The sequence below is a fragment of the Microcaecilia unicolor genome, chromosome 3 (assembly GCF_901765095.1).
Source record: "Microcaecilia unicolor chromosome 3, aMicUni1.1, whole genome shotgun sequence".
In the NCBI taxonomy this organism is placed as follows: Eukaryota; Metazoa; Chordata; class Amphibia; order Gymnophiona; family Siphonopidae; genus Microcaecilia; species Microcaecilia unicolor.
The window spans coordinates 52531225-52549131 of NC_044033.1; the positions used below are offsets into that span (position 1 = coordinate 52531225).

Below are 17907 nucleotides of genomic sequence, written 5' to 3' on the forward strand. Positions count from 1 at the left end.
CTGTTAAAAGGGGAAGGGGATCAGGGTGGATATGCTTGAGGGACATAGCGGTGAGCTCCAGTGTTAGAGGGAACTGTGAGAGGTGAGGGCTCCGGGATTAGGGGCAGTGGTGTGCTGGAGCGGGCTCTCACGGGCTCGCGAGAGCCGTTTGTTAAGTTTTTAAGAATTTTGGGAGCCGGTTGTTAAAGTAGGCCTCCCCATGGCTACTTTAACAACTGACTCCCAAAATGTGGGCTTGGGCCCCCTCCTGAATTCTCTTTTACATTGCTGGCAGTGATGCTGGCCCCACCAGCCAAGTAAATAGACTGCTGCTGCTCCCTGCTCCTTGTTTCTGACTCTGAGTATCAGGCTGAGACTTTTCATGCAAGCGCAAGAAGGTTCCATCATGCTGCTCAGAGCCAGAAACAAGCAGCAGAGAATGGTGGCAGTCCATTTATTGGCTGGTGGGGCTCGGCAAAGGTATGCCTAGCGTGCCCGCACAAGGGAGGGGAGAAGGAGGCATGTATTCCACCCCCCCCCCCCCCCCAAATTTCAGGGCCGGCTATGCCCGGAGAGAGAGCCCGTTGTTAAAAATTTACCAGCACACCCCTGATTAGGGGGAACTGTAGACAGTGAGGTATCTGGTGTTAGAGGAGAACTATGGGCGGTGAGAGCTGAGGTGCCCCTCGAAATGATACACTGATTGCGTTTTAGGACAAATTACTACTCTAACCAATGAAAGGATATTCCATTGTGATACTCTGTGTACAACCGTACGCTGCACAAACCGACATGTTTCTAACTATAACTGTGAAAAAGTAACAACGACAACTAGGATACAACAGCTAATAGTTTGTTTTATTCTTTAGCAGGGGAAGCATTCCAACTCCAAAATTTTAATTTTCAGAGCTATAGTCAGTTCAATTTTATTCAAAACAGGTAGTCAGCCTTCTATTTTCATGACGGCAGACAATTTATAACCCTGTGGAGCTCATTTTCAAAAGAGAAAAACATGAGTCATAAAGCCTTGGACATTTTTCTTCTCAAAACGTCCAAATCAGTATTTTTGAAACCAATTTTGCAGATGTCTATCTATGCAATTCATCTGCAGTGCATCCAGATCACAAAGGGGGTGTGTTAGGGGCATTTTGAAAGCGGGATTAAGGCGTGCCTAATACTTGACAAAACAAAAAAGAAGAGCACAAAGGGCCTTTAAAAACAGGAGGGAACACAGTTTTTTCATTAAAATAATCCTTTAATGGTGAACTTTGATTGAAGAGAGACCCGACACGGGCCGTGTTTCGGTGCTGCCGCACCTGCATCAGAGGTCACACCAATGACAAAGGAGGCTTCAATAGACAGCTGCTGTTGTGTGAGTTTCACAAATTTATTCGGAGGAGGATTATATTATACAAAATTTCGGAAAGAATTAGTCTATTGAAGCCTCCTTTGTCATTGGTGTGACCCCTGACGCAGGTGCGGCAGCACCGAAACACGGCCCGTGTCGGGTCTCTCTTCAATCAAAGTTCACCATTAAAGGATTATTTTAATGAAAAAACTGTGTTCCCTCCTGTTTTTATAGGCCCTTTGTGCTCTTTTTTTTTTGTTTTGTCTTTTTGTACTTGGTTCCCTCTCTTTGTACCTAATACTTGGACATTTTACAGCCATAATAAAACAAAACCAAAACATTCAGACCTGTTTTCAGAACGAATAAGGCACAAAATATTGAGGAGGCTGCAAAGATACCTTAGCAGACGAAGGAAAGCATAACCCTTTTTTTTAAACTTCAGATATCTGTTCTTGGAATGTAAGTTGAGAGTCAATTATAACCAGGGCTTTTTTTTTGGGGGGGGGGGGGTACTGAGTACCAGCACCTTTTCCATTGTCTGCTAAAATTGACCCATGGAACCCAAGATTTATTGATAGAGCTCAGGCTCTACACACCAATTCTGCCTTGTCATAGATTCTGTGATTGGTTGCAGGGGGCCTGATTATTATGGGGTGGGTCTCTCAGTGAAAACCCCACTCCTGAAGGGTGGCCTAGCATTTGAGTACCGGCACCTTTTTTGCTAGAAAAAACACACTGATTATAACACATAAGTGATAGGATAGGATTCTGAAAGTAGGCCTATGGTTATTGCCCTGAAAAACAGTGAAATCTACTTCTGTTCAACAGACTTTGTTAGTAGGAAGTCATTTGTGCTTGTACTTATGTAACATATGCAGATACTATAAGTTGTTTTAATAATATTGCTTTGCCATATGAACTTTGGGGTCCTTTTACTAAGGTGCACCGAAAAATGGTCTGTTGTGGTGTAGACTCATATATTGGACACTCGCAGGTCCATTTTTCAGCGCACCTGCAGAAAAGGCTCTTTTTTGGGGGCCAAAAATGGACATGCGGCAAAATAAAAATTGGTGTGCGGCAATTTTGGACCTGAGACCTTACTGCTACCCATGGACTTAGCGGTGGTATTGGTCTATGTGCGTAGGATGACGATTAATGCCAGAAAATGAAAATTATTTTTCGGGGTGCATAGCGGACACACGTAAAAATCAAAATTACCACCTGGGCCATACGGTAGCCAGGCGATAACTCCGAATTGACGTGTGTTGGGCATGCATAGGCGCCTACGCAGCTTAGTAAGAGGGCCCCTTTTGGGCTCATTTTCGAAAGAGAAGAACGCCCATCTTTCAACATAAATTAGAAGATGGACGTCCTTCTCCCAGGGTCGTCCAAATCGGTATAATCGAAAGCCGATTTTGGACATCCCCAACTGCTTTCCGTCGCAGGGATGGCCAAAGTTCAAGGGGGCATGTTGGAGGCGTAGCGAAGGCGGGACTTGGGCGTGCCTAACACTTGGACACTCTTGATCCATAATCGAAAGAAACAAGGATGTCCCTGAAGAACACTTGGACAACTTTACATGGTTGTGTTTTTCTTAAGACCAAGGCACAAAAAGGTGCCCAAAATGACCAGATGACCACCAAAGAGAATCGGGGATGACCTCCCCTTAATCCCCCAGTGGTTACTAACCCCCCTCCCACCCTCAAAAAACATCTTTCAAAATATTGATTGTCAGCCTCTATGCCAGCCTCAGATGTCATACTCAGGTCCATGACAGCAGTATTCAGGTCCATGGAGCAGTTTTAGTGGGTACAGTGCACTTCAGGCAGGCGGACCCAGGCCCATACCCCCCCCCCCCACCTGTTACATTTGTGGAGGAAACAGCAAGCCCTCCAAAACCCACTGTACCCACATCTAGGTGCCCCCCTTCACCCGTAAGGGCTATGGTAGTGGTGTGCAGTTGTGGGTAGTGGGTTTTGGGGGACTCAGCACACAAGGTAAGGGAGCTATGTACCTGGGAGCAATTTTATGAAGTCCACTGTAGTGCCCCCTAGGGTGCCCGGTTGGTGTCCTGGCATGTCAGAGGGATCAGTGCACTACAAATGCTGGTTCCTCCCATGACCAAATGGCTTGCATTTGGTTGTTTCTAAGATGGACATCCTTGGTTTTGAAAATCGCTGAAAATCAGAAACGTCCATGTCTAGGGACGACCATCTCTAAGGACGATCAAATTTCAGGATTTGGACGTCCCTGACCGTATTATCGAAATGAAAGATGGACGTCCATCTTGTTTCAAAAATACGGGTTTCCCTGCCCCTGGATTGGGACGTTTTACGAGGATGTCCAAATCGAAACATGGACGTCCCTTTTTGAAAATGCCCCTCTTTGTGACTTAATGGTAAACTTAATTGCACAGTATGTGGAAGCTCATCTGCTTCCCAACTAGAGCTCTCAAGGTCGCATCATATATCTAAAATGAGTTAAACTATAAGAGAAAAGTGTTTGTTTGTTTTTTTTTAATTGTGATAGAAAGTTCTGTGAAGTGTATTCACAGGTCTGAATTGGTTCATTGGTGTGAATTGTGTCTTGGCAGATACGCAGAGCATTCAGGAGCATACGCAACACCTTGCCAGAGATCCTCTATGTGTTTCTGCTGTTCTTATTCAGTGTTCTGATGTTTTCACTCATGGCCCTGAAACTGTTTGGTAGCCGGTGAGTTTTTATTCTCTTCAGCCCAAAGAAAGTTGGAAAGAATTATACGAAAGAGATTGAGAGTCTTTCTGGGGGTGAAGTAACTGTAAAGTTTAATGGAATGGGATGAGATTAATCATGAGGAAAGAACTGATGAAAAGACACACAGAGTTTGAAAATGAGTCAGATTGAACTGGTGGTCCCAGAGAAATAAGCTCACCCCCCCACCACCACCACCACCTCCACCACCACCTCCACCACCATGTGTATTTCTGTGGGAGAAGCAGTTCCAGCTTCTGCACAAAACTGCTCCATATGGAGACATTTTCCCCCAAGTGCAGTTCCAGAATACCTCCTTTCACACTGCCTCTCCCCACCCCAACTGACCCACCTCCTAGAATTACCCCCCAAATCATTATCCCAAAGTACCTCTATTCCCCAAAACTATGTTCTCCTGCTACTGTCTCTTGCCCCCAAATTGCCCCATACCAAAACTACTGCCCTGCAATTGCCCCAACTACCCTGTTTTTTTTTCAGGATTCAACAAATTTTAGATGAATGTTCAAATACAACAAGGATGGCAAATGTGTCTGGACATTGTTTTAGAGCTGAAAGCCTCTGTCTGTCCAATTCTCACCCCCCTCCCCTGTTTGAGAGGGTCATTTACTAAGGCGCTCTCAAGTTTTTAGCACAGCTAAAATTGGGCACGCGCTAAACGTTAGAGACACCCATAGGAATGCATTGGCATCTCTAATGTTTAGCGTGTGCCCAATTTTTGCGTGCTAAAAACGTGAACGCACCTTAGTAAAAGGGGATCTGAGTGAGCCTACCCTGCCTGCTTAAAATATAACTAGCAGCAGAAACTATGGCTAGGATCCACTGGGGTCAGGATCACTGGACAGCAGCTCTAGTTGGAGACTGGAAGTAGGATCTAGCCACTGAGAAAGTTGTGGGGGCAAAGTACTGGAAGACAACTCTAGACACACAAAGGGAGGAGGTGAGCTGGGAGAAGATCCTGCAAGCAATGGCACTCTTTCGGAGTGGCATCTCCCCCTTCCTTCCTCCACCCTGTTCCCCAAATTTACTTCCTTTCTTCATGTTCCAAAAGCTGACGGCAGCAGGTGCGATTCCCATATGCTGCCTTCCGCCGGCACCTGCCTCTTCTCTTTACTACGGCCGTCTCACTGATGTAACTTCCTGTTTCCTCAGAGGCAGTAGAGAAGAGGCCGCTTCCAGCAGCAGGGCAGCGTATGGGAATCATTCCTGCCGCCTCTGGCTTTTGGAACATGAAGATAGAAAGTAAACTCAGAACGGGGTGGAGGAAGGAAGGGGGGAGAAGCCAGAATTTGGCCTGGGGGGGGTGGCATCTCGGCCTGGGGAGGGGAGTCATCTCTCAGCCCTGCCTCAGGCGGCATTTTGCCTTGGGCCACCCCTGCATACACTGATTAACATAGCAATTAAGGAATTACACCTTCCAAACTGCCTTCCTCCCTCATCTCATCTCTGGTCACACTCATGGAAGGGCATTTTCGATATGTATCTAAATTTGACTTTGGACATTTTGCTCAAAACTACCAAAATTTGAGTGGTGAATATAGCGATTTCTTAAACAGAAAATGTCTATATTTTTGTTTCGAAAGTGGCCATTTGCTAGACGTTGTTGTACTCAGTATGTCTAGCTTTTTGGACCATTAAAAAAAAAAAGTCCAAGTGAAAAACACACAAAATCAAGTCATTGGGATGTAAGAGGAGCCAACATTCTTAGTACACTGGCCACACAGGCATCCCAGCAGAGCAGTGGGGCACCCTAGGGGGCATTGCAGTGCACTTCATAGCCTCTTCTCAGTAGTAGTCAGTCAGTAGGAGCGCTGCATTTGCTGTTTGGAAGATCCTCTGAAGAAGCCAGACAGGCGAAACGGGTGCCTGTCAGGATCTCCTTTTAAGATAAGTGATCTCTCAATGCAACCTCCATATATATATATACTAGTAAAAAAGCCCCGTTTCTGATGCAAATGAAACGGGGGCTAGCAATGTTTTCTTCTGTGTGCATGTGGGAGTGTGTGTGTCCCTGCCCTCTGGCCTCTCTCCCCTCCCCACTCTGAATCCTTCACTGTTACAGAGCCAGCGATTTGATTTCGTGCTCTGCTGTTTTCCTTCACTGATTGTGTTACAGAGAGGGCGGGGCAGACACTCATAGGGAAACCGGATATCTCGCCCCCTTCACACTTCCGGCTGGAGGCTTCATAGAACGTTGGTTTTGCCTTTTATATATATATATATATTTATTTATTTTTAAGAAAAGCATGAAGAAAAAGTTAAAAAGAAGTAATAATAAAAGTGCAAAGTTTTGTGTACTAATGATTGATGTTTCGCTTACAATGCCTAAAAATAGCCAAAAATATGTTGGCAGTTAGGTCATTGAGTGTTGTCTGAGGTCCTTTTTTCCTATAGAAATAACAAAGAAGTGTTCGTTTGTACATTGAAGAAGTTATGATTGGTTTTTGAGTACTTGCTACTAAACCAGTGGATTGGCCCTATGATTTTTAAAAAATAATGCGGTAAGTAAAATCCAGTAACGATTTGACATGCTTTTCACTTTCCCATTTTCATAAATGTAAGTAGCTTTAAGGTGCGTAGGAGATGATCCAAAATTGAACGGAGTGATTGCTCAGTAAACAAAAGCTGATGTTTCTTGCTGCAGTCAGCAGACACCTTAGAAAGACGGAGGACGTGTGTATCACAGCCGCATCTGTGCAATCTATTTTCTTTATAGAACTGCATTCTTGAATTTAGCAATCATTTCTTGAAGATTTGTTTACAGCATGCCTTTTAATACCCAACATCTTATCTCTTGTTTGTTTAGGAAACTTAAAACTGCAGAAGGAGCACCTTATTTCACCAACTACTTAGATGTGGCATTCGATTTATACGTCTTGGTAACAACAGCTAATAGCCCTGATGTCATGTACGTAATGTCTTTGTTTTGTTTTATTATACAAGTGATGTAAATGCTAATTATTTTCATAAGAGATTCTGAACTATCTATAATCTGTGTTTCACAACTTTTCAAGCCTGTAGTACACTAGTCTCCGTGGAGCAGTCAGTGTGACATGGAGAAAACTCATGTGGCAACCCGCCCCCCCCCCCCCCCCCCTGAAATCTCTTACAGTGGTGTATTGTCCAAATTTTAAGACAGAGGAAGGAAATGGGGACCTATTGCAATGAGAGAGTTTTTGAAATTAACTTTGGGTTTGTTTGTTTGTTTGTTTGTTTGTTTGTTTATGTTGGATAATCTTGGTGTTTAGTCCAAAGGAGTGGTTTGCAAGCCGTCCAGTGATTCAAAGATCATGTTTGGTGTTTTGCATTTTCAAATATAAGGTGACCTCTGAGGAAGGCTATATGCCAAAACATGGCCCATGTTGGGTCATTACTGTACAGGCCTGCGCTGAACCAAGATTATTCTTTTGCTTGATCTTCTACTGAATAATAAAAAGTTAGTTTAGAAGCATGGACTTCTATTGTCTGATTTCAAAGAGCTCTTTTCAGAAGTGTGGACTTCCTTTGGCTGATTATTCTGGAACATCCTCTCTTCCACTCTCTTTGTTCTTTGCTCTCTCATACTGCCATTTCTTAAGCAGGTGTCATATAGCAGTCCACGTATCATGGTAGGCCCAAAAGCAGACTGTCGATCTTTGCATGCTAGCAGAATTTCCCAGTTTGGTCACCCATAGATGTTTAATAAATCCAGAATAGGTGACCACAAGCTAGAAAAGTGCAGACAAAAACAGAAATTAAAAACTACAAGTAACTGACTCTGGGGTCCTTTTACTAAGCTGCAGGATAAAGGGCCCTGCGGTAGTGGCAGGGGCTGATTTTCCCTTATGCCAGGGCCCTTTTTACCGCAGCAGGTAAAAAGCCCCCCCCCCCCCCAAAAAAATGGCCACATAGTAAGATAACCCTTACTGTATGGTTATGCGGCGGGGAGCACTTACCCATTGAGGTGGTGTTAAGGTCTCCCGCGGTAACCCGGTTGTAACCGAGCACCACAAGGTGATGCCTGATTACCGCCGGGTTAGCACCTCACTAGAGAAAAAATTTTTTTAGAGAGCACCGGAAACGACACATGCTTCAGCCGCTATGTAAAAGACCCCCTCTGTATGCAGCGCAGAAGTGGAGAACTAGAAACAAGTCTCTGCAGTGCGTTTTTTCTAGCAAAAAAGGTGCCGCTACTCAAATGCCAGGCCACCCTTCAGGGACCCACCCTACAATAGCCAGGCCCCCTGCAACCAGTCACAGAATCTATGGCAAGGCAGAATTGGTGTATTGAGTACCCCTGAGTCTCTGTATTAAAAAGTGTGAATGCTTGATCTTGAACAACAGACTTTGTGAATGGCTATACCTATACCTCTTGCTGTTGACAGATTGACAAGTTCATTACAGTTTTCAGTACATTTGTGGATTACAATCAGCTACTGCAGGAACTGTACAGAAAACTAAAGTAAATACAGGTTCTCTTCTCTCTTCAGGATGCCAGCTTATGACTATAATGGGTGGTACTCCATTTTCTTCATTGTCTACATTATAATCAACACTTATATTTTTATGTCAGTTTTCCTGGCTGTGGTATACAACAACTATCGGAAACATTTAAAGGTAATTTGCAGACATCAGAGGAGCTTATTTCTTTAAATGCTGTTATTTTTGTTTGGCTTTTATTTTTTGGATGTTGAATGAAATAAAGACCTATCAGCTTTAACGTATTTTAGGGCATGTTCATAGTGTTTCCTGTTTTAAAGTCAACTTGCCTGATGTTTTTGGAAGAGGATGGCCGAGTGACATTTTTTTCTCTGTGTTCTGTTCCATTGCTGAACGTCAATGTATGGTACGTGATAACAGTACGTGATGTGAACTGTCAGCTTGTGACTCTGTTCTCACTTCAGGTGCTCAGAACTGAAATGTAGCCAAGATGGAACAGAATTGTGTGGACGTTATTTTTTTTTTTTTTTTTGTTACATTTGTACCCCGCGCTTTCCCACTTCATGGCAGGCTCGATGCAGCTTACATATTGTATACAGGTACTTATTTGTACCTGGGGCAATGAAGGGTTAAGTGACTTGCCCAGAGTCACAAGGAGCTGCCTGTGCCTGAAGTGGGAACTGAACTCAGTTCCTCAGTTCCCCAGTTCCCCAGGACCAAAGTCCACCACCCTAACCACTAGGCCACTCCTCCACTCAGTTCAGCAATAAATCTGAGGTGTATACTGTAAATGTTTGAATATCTGGAGCTGGGCATTTTTTCTTATTATTATTTTGAATATCTGAGGGACATATTTGACTACATTTTTCAGGGATTAACTCAATTTTTGCATATTTCTGAATATTTCAGAATAGAACCCATGGAGTCTGTTTGAATAAGACATTTCTCCTTTTCTGTGTCTGTTGTGAGAAGGAAAACTTAGGGCAGTGGTCTTCATTAATTTTAAGTTGGGGCCACTTTGGATTCTAATGATCTAAAGGAGAGCCACCAAATATCTTCCCGTGTGGAGCTACAACACTGCTGACCCTCATATGTCAATGACATCCATCTCCATCAGCCCGCATTCAGGCTTTTCATTAGGGGCATCCTCAAGGAGGTGGGCATTTCCAAACACATTCTCTGTCTTTTGAGAAATACCTTGTCCTTCATCTGTGTGGCTCCCCCCACCCCCCCCCCCATCCACTTCCCCCTTTCTGTCCTGAGCATGGATAGAGAGGTGTAGAGTAGCAGAAGAAAAAGCATGAAGATGATGGAGGAGTCCATAGAGGTATCCAGGGATTGCCATTGGCCCCTGGGCCTTGCATTGGAGAACAGAGTCTTAAGGGGTTGAGATCATAAAGTCCACACTCTGCAGGCAAAAACAGCCTTCTGTGTTCTTTCACATTTATCTCTTCTGATGGCAGGTATCACCTCCCCCCCCCCCTCCCCAATATTGAGTCACAGTAAAGCACAAAATGAAAAGAGTCAAAACATGCCTGTAATATTTAACATAACATAACACTATGGGTTCTTTTTACAAAGCAGCAGCAAAAGGGGGGCCTGCACTGGCATTGGCGTGTGTTTTTGATGTGCGCCGAGGCCCCTTTTTACCACAGCGGGTAAAGGTCAGTCTTTCTTTCAGGAAATGGCCGTGTGGCAAGTAAAGCATTGCTGTGTGGCCATTTGGGCTCCCACGCTAACCTTGCAGTAACCCGGCAGTGCACAGCACTGCCCGATTACTGCTGGGTACACACCAGAGTTACAAAAATTAAAATATTGTTGTTGCTCTGTATATGACTTGTGCTGGGGATGGGAACTACTGCTGGGCTGCTGCGGTAGCCCAGCGGTACTTCCTTTTTAGCGAGCGGTAAGTTCGCATTGGGCTTACCACCACTTTGTAAAAGAGGCCCTTTATTCTTTTAGCCTGCAATACCTTGCAGTTCAATGAGGGTAACATACAAAGAGACTTGTACATCCTAGGAAATACAATAATAAAATAATTAATTTAAAAAACTAATACATTCACCACCTCCATAGGCGCCCGGTATAAGAGGCTTGGAGAGGCTAAGCCTCCCCTGCTGTGCTCTGAGGGGTTTAAATTGTTGATTTACCTCCATCCTCACAGCAGGAGCTGCAGTGAAAGCCCTCTAGCCTTGTGTAAATTGGTTTATGGTTTGTTTACCTTACTGCTGGGAGAGCAAGGGGGGTTAGCTGGAGGTGTCTTGGGTTGCCAGGGAGATATTTAATGAGGATGACTTCCTGACCTGCACTGAGGACAGATAGCAGCAGAATCGGATACTGGGCCAGCATGATCAGAAAAAGTCACCAGACAACAAAGGTAGAAAAGATCATTTTATTTTCATTATAGTGTTTGGAATATGTCCACTTTGAGAATCAGGTGCTCAACATTAAAAGTTTATATTTATTTAATTATTTATGGCATTTTATCGCACATTAAACATGAATTAGGGTGTTTTGTGGCTCTACATGAGAATTGTGATGATATGATCCCTTGTTTCATATTGTTGATGGTCTGCATTTTCCGTATGGGTGGTATATTGGTGTATTAGGTTCTGCCAAGTGTAATATTTATGGTACAGTAAGGTTCTGAGCGTGTTTTTGCACAAAGTTGTACATAGTGTTTTGCAGTTGAGCCATTGTGCTTAGAATATGCTTTGAGCAACCACTTTATTCTTTGACATATGATACATATCTAATATCTAAATTTAATAAAAGGTATTGTGACTTTTATTTTTATTTTCTTCTGTGTGTTATCAGACAATTATGGATTTAAGCTCCACCCCTGGCCCCACCCCTAACCCTTTAGCCTCCCCAAACAGTTGGGCCACCGACCGCCTATGACCACCTCCTATAATTCCTAAATAAATATGTCTTAAGCAATCATCTAAAATGTACATAGAAGGGGAAACTTCTCTGCCTAATTTAGCTACCTGATAAGAAAGCAAAGAATCTATACATTTGTTTCTTACTTTACGCTTCATAGATGGAAAATAAAACATATTTAAAGACCTGGAAACACAAATTATATTTGGTTTATTTGGATTTGATATACTACCTGTGCTAAGTCACAGATCCGAGCGGTTTACTACCCATAAAAATACATAACAAAAAATTAGAAAAGAAATACAAATTTGAACAGGAAAGCAAAAACAGGCACTCAGGAGAAAATAGCCATACAATGGAGAAGAAAAAAAGGAAAGACATAGAGGCAGAGCAGGGAAGGGATTCAGGAGAGGACGAAAAAGAGACAGAAGAAAGTCAATATCAGTAGGCAGAGTGGCCCCAATCCATCTAGACGGTGTCAAAAGCAAGTTAAAAAACAAAACAAAACAGATTTTTATAGCAGTTTTAAATTTTGCGCCATTCCGGCGGTGTTTTCTGCACCAGATGTTTTTCAGTCAGACCACCTCGAGTGGTTTTCAAGTTCATGGTCTTGTTCTGCCCTGACATACTGATTATTTGGTGTTTTGAAATAGATCCCTGACGCAGGTGCAGTGTCGCCGAAACACGGCCCGTGTCAGGTCTTTGAACAAAGCACATTTGTTTGACCCATTCTTGAGAGTCTGTTGTGCTTTCTTTCTGCTGCTTGCTTATAATATTCAACACTGTGCATTTTTTTCTAGAATGAGATTCGCAAACTGGTTTACATGAAACGCCGCAAGATGGTAGATGCTTTCAATATTCTGAAGGTGAAAGAGAACACAGAGTTTGTGGTTAAAGAAGATCGATGGAAAAAGCTAGTGAAATTGGTGGCACCGGATATCAGCAATGCACATAGGGAACTCTTGTTGAGAGTATCTGATGATAAGCAAACTGGTCATGTCGGTGAGTATATGGAGGATTTGCCTAATCTTTAGAGCAGCCAGGTAAGTAACAATGAGAGAGAAATAATTCCATGTATGTGGGTCACTGCTGAGGGGGAGAAGAGATGCAGTTCACTAAGGGACCCTTTTACAAAGACGCACTGAAAAATGGCCCGCGGTAGTGTAGACAAGTGTTTTGGGCGTGCGCAGAATAATTTTTCAGCGCACCTGTAAAAAATGCCTTTTTAAAATTTCTGCAGAAAATGGACATGTGGCAAAATGAAAATTGCCGCGCGTCCATTTTGGGTCTGAGACCTTTCCGCCAGCCATTGACCTAGCGGTAAAGTCTCACACGGTAACCAGGCGGTAATGACCTACAAGCGCCAAATGCCACTTGGCGCACGTAGCTGATGCATGCCAGAAAATAAAAAATATTTTTGGGCGCGCATAGCGGACGCACGCCAAAAATGAAATTATTGCAAGGGCCACATGGTAGCCATGCGGTAACTCCATTTTGGCACGTGTTGGGTGCGCATGGACGCTTACGCGGCTTAGTAAAAGGGCCCCTAAACCACCAGAGATTTGTGATCCCCTGAGGGGGGGTGTCATAGGGACACCTTTTGTATTTATGCTATGTATCAAAACTGGAGGGGTTAGGGGGCTGACAAAAACCAAGAATTGAATGCTGCCAGAAGGAAGCTGAAGGACCTCCAGTTTGGGCCAGCAGCCCTTTAAATGCAGCAGTGCACTTGCTCCCCTTCCCTCCCCCCCCCCCCCCCCAAATTTACTTTTGGGGTTATTGTGAAAATTAACTATATCTCTTGGGCTGTTGTACTCTTATTTGTGAAAACGGGCCTGTGAAGACTTATTTTTTTCAGATGCTCCTTTTCTCAAAACCCTTCATTATCAAGCTCCATGGATTTAATTTGCATCACAGCAACTCATTAATGGAAAAAGTCATATTAAACTTTCACATAATGTAAACTTTTTGTGCAAAAACTGACTACTGTAAAGAGTAGTTTTTAAAATTTTCATCTTTTATTGTTAAAAAAAAAAAAACAATGATGAGACACAGAACAACAAAAGCATAGAACAAAAATCCCCCTCCCCCCACTCACCCATCCCCTTGTGTCACAGCTGAAGCCAAGCGCTGATCGAAAACCACACTTGACCATGCGGTCCATCTGATATGTTCACGGGTCATGTAAGGTGCAAAGCAGGCTCTCTATCCAAGTTAATTCAGAATCCAACTTCTGGCTCTGTGTGGCATCCAATTACTACTACTACTACTTAACATTTCTAGAGCGCTACTAGGGTTACACAGCGCTGTACAGATTAACAAAAAAGGACAGTCCCTGCTCCAAGGAGCTTACAATCTAATGGGCGAAATGTCAAGTTGGGGCAGTCTAGATTTCCTGAAAAGAGGTATGATGGTTAGGTGCCGAAGGTGACCTTGAAGAGGTGGGCTTTGAGCAAGGCTTTGAAGATGGGCAGGGAGGGGGCCTGGCGTATGGGCTCAGGGAGTTTATTCCAGGCATGGGGTGAGGCGAGGCAGAATGGGCGGAGCCTGGAGTTGGCGGTGGTGGAGAAGGGTACTGAAAGGAGGGATTTGTCTTGAGAACGGAGGTTCCGGGTAGGAATGTAGGGAGAGATCCTGTTGGACAAGGATAGCAAGGGCTTTTAGCCTCATATTATTTAGCAAGATGAGAAGGTATTTGGATACCTAGGTAGCAGACATTGCTAGTAGCCCATTAAAAAGGCATATATAAAAGGGCATGAGTTTGGACTGTCAAATGAATGGGCAGAGCCAGTGTCTTATTATAATTTAGTTTAAACCCGGATTATATACCAAACTCTTCCATTGCATGTAGAGTCTCAGGTAAGGAAGTAACCAGATTAGACAAATATAACAAAATGTCATCTGTAAATGCTAAACACTTAGGGCCTCTTCTACCAAGCTGCGGCAAAAGGGGGGGCCTGAACTGGCATTGGCGCATATTTTTCACGTATGCCGAGGCCCCCTTTTACCGCAGCAGATACAAGGGAAGTCTCTCTTTCCTGCAAAAAAAGGCCGTGCGGCAACTAAAGCACTTATTGCTTGATCATTTTTTTTGGGGGGGGGGAGCCCTTACCGTAACCCATTGAGGTGGCGGTAAGGGCTCCTGTGTTAACCCAGCAGTAACCAGGCAGCCTGCGGCACTGCCCGATTAGCACCGGGTACATTCCAGCACTACAAAAATAAATATATTTTTGTAGCACCTGATATGACAGTGTGCTAGGGGTGAGAAGTACCGCTGCGGTAGCCTGGCGGTACTTCCTGTTTAGCGAGAGGTAAGCTAAAAAAGGAAGCCTCACAAAGTGTGGAGGTGCACTTAATCTCCACGAAACAATATAGAGAGAAAAGGAGAAGAGTGGGGGAAAATAGGCTCTTTCCAATCAATAGGGGAGACGTATATTTGAAAAAAGTATAATATTTATTGTAACAGGTTGACTCAACACAGCCGTGTTTTGGCGCCTTAGCACCTTCTTCAGGAGTCTTCCAACGGTATATCTAGTGCTTGAATGATTAATACTCCAAGATAAACCAATTTCAAAGAAAATGCAGTTCCTTCTCTTCCAGAGCAGTGGCAGAGATGCATACAGCAAGCGTGGCCACGTTGGGCTTACCGCTGCTTAGTAAAAGGGACCCTTAACATGCTCCCTCCCCACGCAAATACCTGAGACATTGGGATTCTGTCTAAGCCTTTGGAGCAAAGGTTCTAGGAACAAATGAAACAGCTGCAACAGAGGACAACCCTGGCAAGTTCCTCTCCAAATATCAAAACGCAGATTGAGACCAAGCCATTCACCAAAATTGCCGCCTATGGAGTGCTGTAAAGGATACAGAGAGCCTGCGGAAAATACCCAGTGAAACTAAAATGGCTCACGGACTGAAACAAATAAGCCCACTGAACAAGATCGAAGGCTTTTTTGCCATCACAGTTCACCAAAATAGCCTCCTGCTAAGAATTCAGGCAATGTTCCCAAGCAAGAGTAGTTTTGTGAAATGCACGCTGCATGAAAAATAGCGGAACACACCTGAAATTTGATGTTTTCTATTTTTTAGGTGTTTATGCACTATTTTGTTTTCACATGAAGCACACTTCTACAAAGTCACTTTGTATTTGAGGGCTTAACTTTGAGCAGTTAGATAGTGACTGCATGCTGGGTAATGGAATGAAACTAGGGCCATAAATTTGCAATTCTATGCCCTACAGTCAGCTCAAGCTGGAAGCAAACAAAGAAGAAAAGGGGAAAAAGCAATGAATATTAGCATGAGAAGATATCCCTGTTTTCTGTTCTGGGTTTTTTCTTAGTTGTCATCTTCACTTCTAAGCTTGCAAATTAATAAAATTCTACAGTCGAGTTTCATCCTTAGCCCACTTTTTCTACACTACTCCACCATTTCCTTGTTAGACAAAGAGAGGAGAAACCGATTACACAGAGTGCATGTAACATATTTTATGGAAGCAAATATGGACTGTTTGGCCGTAGTAGCGTAATCGGGGGAAATCTGGGCATAGCAAGTGGCTCCGATTTAATCTCTGCAGAGTGCTATGATACATCAAGAAACTGGTTCCTGTACGCTAGATTGAAAATTGTGAAACCAATTGCATTAAAGTTTTTATTTTAAAATCTAGTACACAAATTACCAGTGCGTTTTTTTTCTAGCAAAAAAATGTGCCGGTACTCAAATGCTAGGCCACCCTTCAGGGGTGGGGTGATCACTGAGGACCCACCGCACAATAGCCAGGCCCCCTGCAACCAGTCACAGAATCTATGGCAAGGTAGAATTCTTGTGTAGAGCCTAAAATTTGAGGTTCGCGGGTCAATTTTTTGCAGATAATGGAAAAGGTGCCGGTACTCAGTACCCCCTCAAAAAAAAGCCCTGCAAATTACTTTAATGGTATGAACAAAATCATGTTTGTGGATTATTTTTTTTTTACTGCCTTCTGAACTGTATGAATGTGAAAATTCAAATATTATTTCCGATAACAGATGAGCAAAATTAACCATTTTTTCCCCTCACAGACAAAGATGCATTTGTCCGCCTGGCAGACCTTCTTAACATACAAGTCATCGCTACAAAAGCACGCTGGCATCCCTTGGAAATCTGGATGCCAACTTTGTACAACTCTGTAGTCAGCTGCTTCATACGCAAGGTCGTCCAGCACAAGTAAGCCTCTGAAGTGGATCTCAGGGCTGGTTAACTGTTAAGGCACAAAAAGCCATTTTGAATAGGACTTTTAAAATGATGATGGCATGAGATTGTGTATTTAGGTATGCACATATATGCCTATTATTGACATAGCGTAAGTGGGCACGCCTTGGCATGTAACTGCTGACTTATGCTAGAATTCTGTAATGGAATATTGCTGCCAAGATGCCAGTATAGTACTTAGGGCACTGCATCTTGGCATCTAATTTTTGGCCAAACCCCCATACGGTTTTGTATGGATTATTTATATGCTTGCACAATAGATAAATAGCACCTTATCTAAATGCAATTCATAGGCACCCCATATAAGAGACTTGGAAAGGCTAAGCCTCCCCAGCCTCAACCACAACCTTTCCCGGACACACTGCCTCTCCCATCCTGTCTTACCCGCAGTGCCGTAGCGAGGGCAGCTGACACCCGGTGTGGGTCACCACTGCGCACCCCTCCCCTCGGGTGCAGCACGGCGCACCCCCCGGACCGAATTCTTACTGCCATATGAAAGCGGGGGGCGGGCAGGAACGCCTATCCGCCCCGAGTGCACATCGCTGGGAGCTGCGTCGGCTCCGCTGGTTCCCTGCTCTCTCTGTCGCAGAACAGGAAGTAACCTGTTCTGGGGCAGAGGGAGCAGGGAACCAACAGAGCCGACACCCACCCAGCGGACCGCCCCACCGCCCCCCCTTCCTATGCCACTGCTTACCCGTTTCTCGCTCCCTCCCATTTCATTCACCGCTACCAAACAGCATAGTATCCCTCCCATTACACCTTGCTGGGTCTGCGCTAATAAATAAGCAAGGCAGAGGTACGGGAGTGCTTCCTGTGCCAGTCTTGCCTCCTCCTGAGGTAAACTTCCAGGCCGGCACAGGAAGAAGTAGCAGCAGGCAAAGAACTGCGGTGCCACGCCTCTGCCTTGCTTATTTATTAGCGCAGACCTGGTGAGGTGCAACGAAAGGGATATTATGCTGTATTGCAGCGAAGCGTGAAAGGGGAGGGAGAGGGAAATGGGCAAGACTGGAAAGGAAGGGAGAAAATACGATGCTAGATTGGAGGTGGAGAGATAGACTGTGCAATACTGGATGGGGGAGGGGAAATGCTGGATGTGCTGGAGAACAAGAGACAGCAGAGAGGGACAGTACTGCATAGGAGGGTGAATAGCAGGGCAGTTCTGGATGGGAGGGAATAGAGATAGGCATGGGCAATGTTAAATATTTGAGGGGGGAGAAGAAGAGAGACAGGGTCAATGCTGCATGCCAGAGGGAGAGTGGCAGGCAGTGCTGGATGGGCTGGAGAGAGAC

The 17907-nt window shown here is 44.2% G+C and overlaps 1 protein-coding gene across 2 annotated transcripts in view; it reads left to right on the plus strand.

The window, feature by feature from the left end:
- LOC115465454 (two pore calcium channel protein 1-like) overlaps positions 1-17907 on the plus strand; it is an 85939-nt gene that overhangs the window by 24701 nt on the left and 43331 nt on the right. For both annotated transcript variants that reach the window (XM_030195922.1, XM_030195921.1), the window contains exons 6-10: positions 3921-4039; positions 6882-6983; positions 8545-8671; positions 12178-12379; positions 16429-16573. In XM_030195922.1, coding sequence (XP_030051782.1) covers positions 3921-4039; positions 6882-6983; positions 8545-8671; positions 12178-12379; positions 16429-16573 — 695 coding nt within the window. The remainder of the gene's footprint in view (positions 1-3920; positions 4040-6881; positions 6984-8544; positions 8672-12177; positions 12380-16428; positions 16574-17907) is intronic.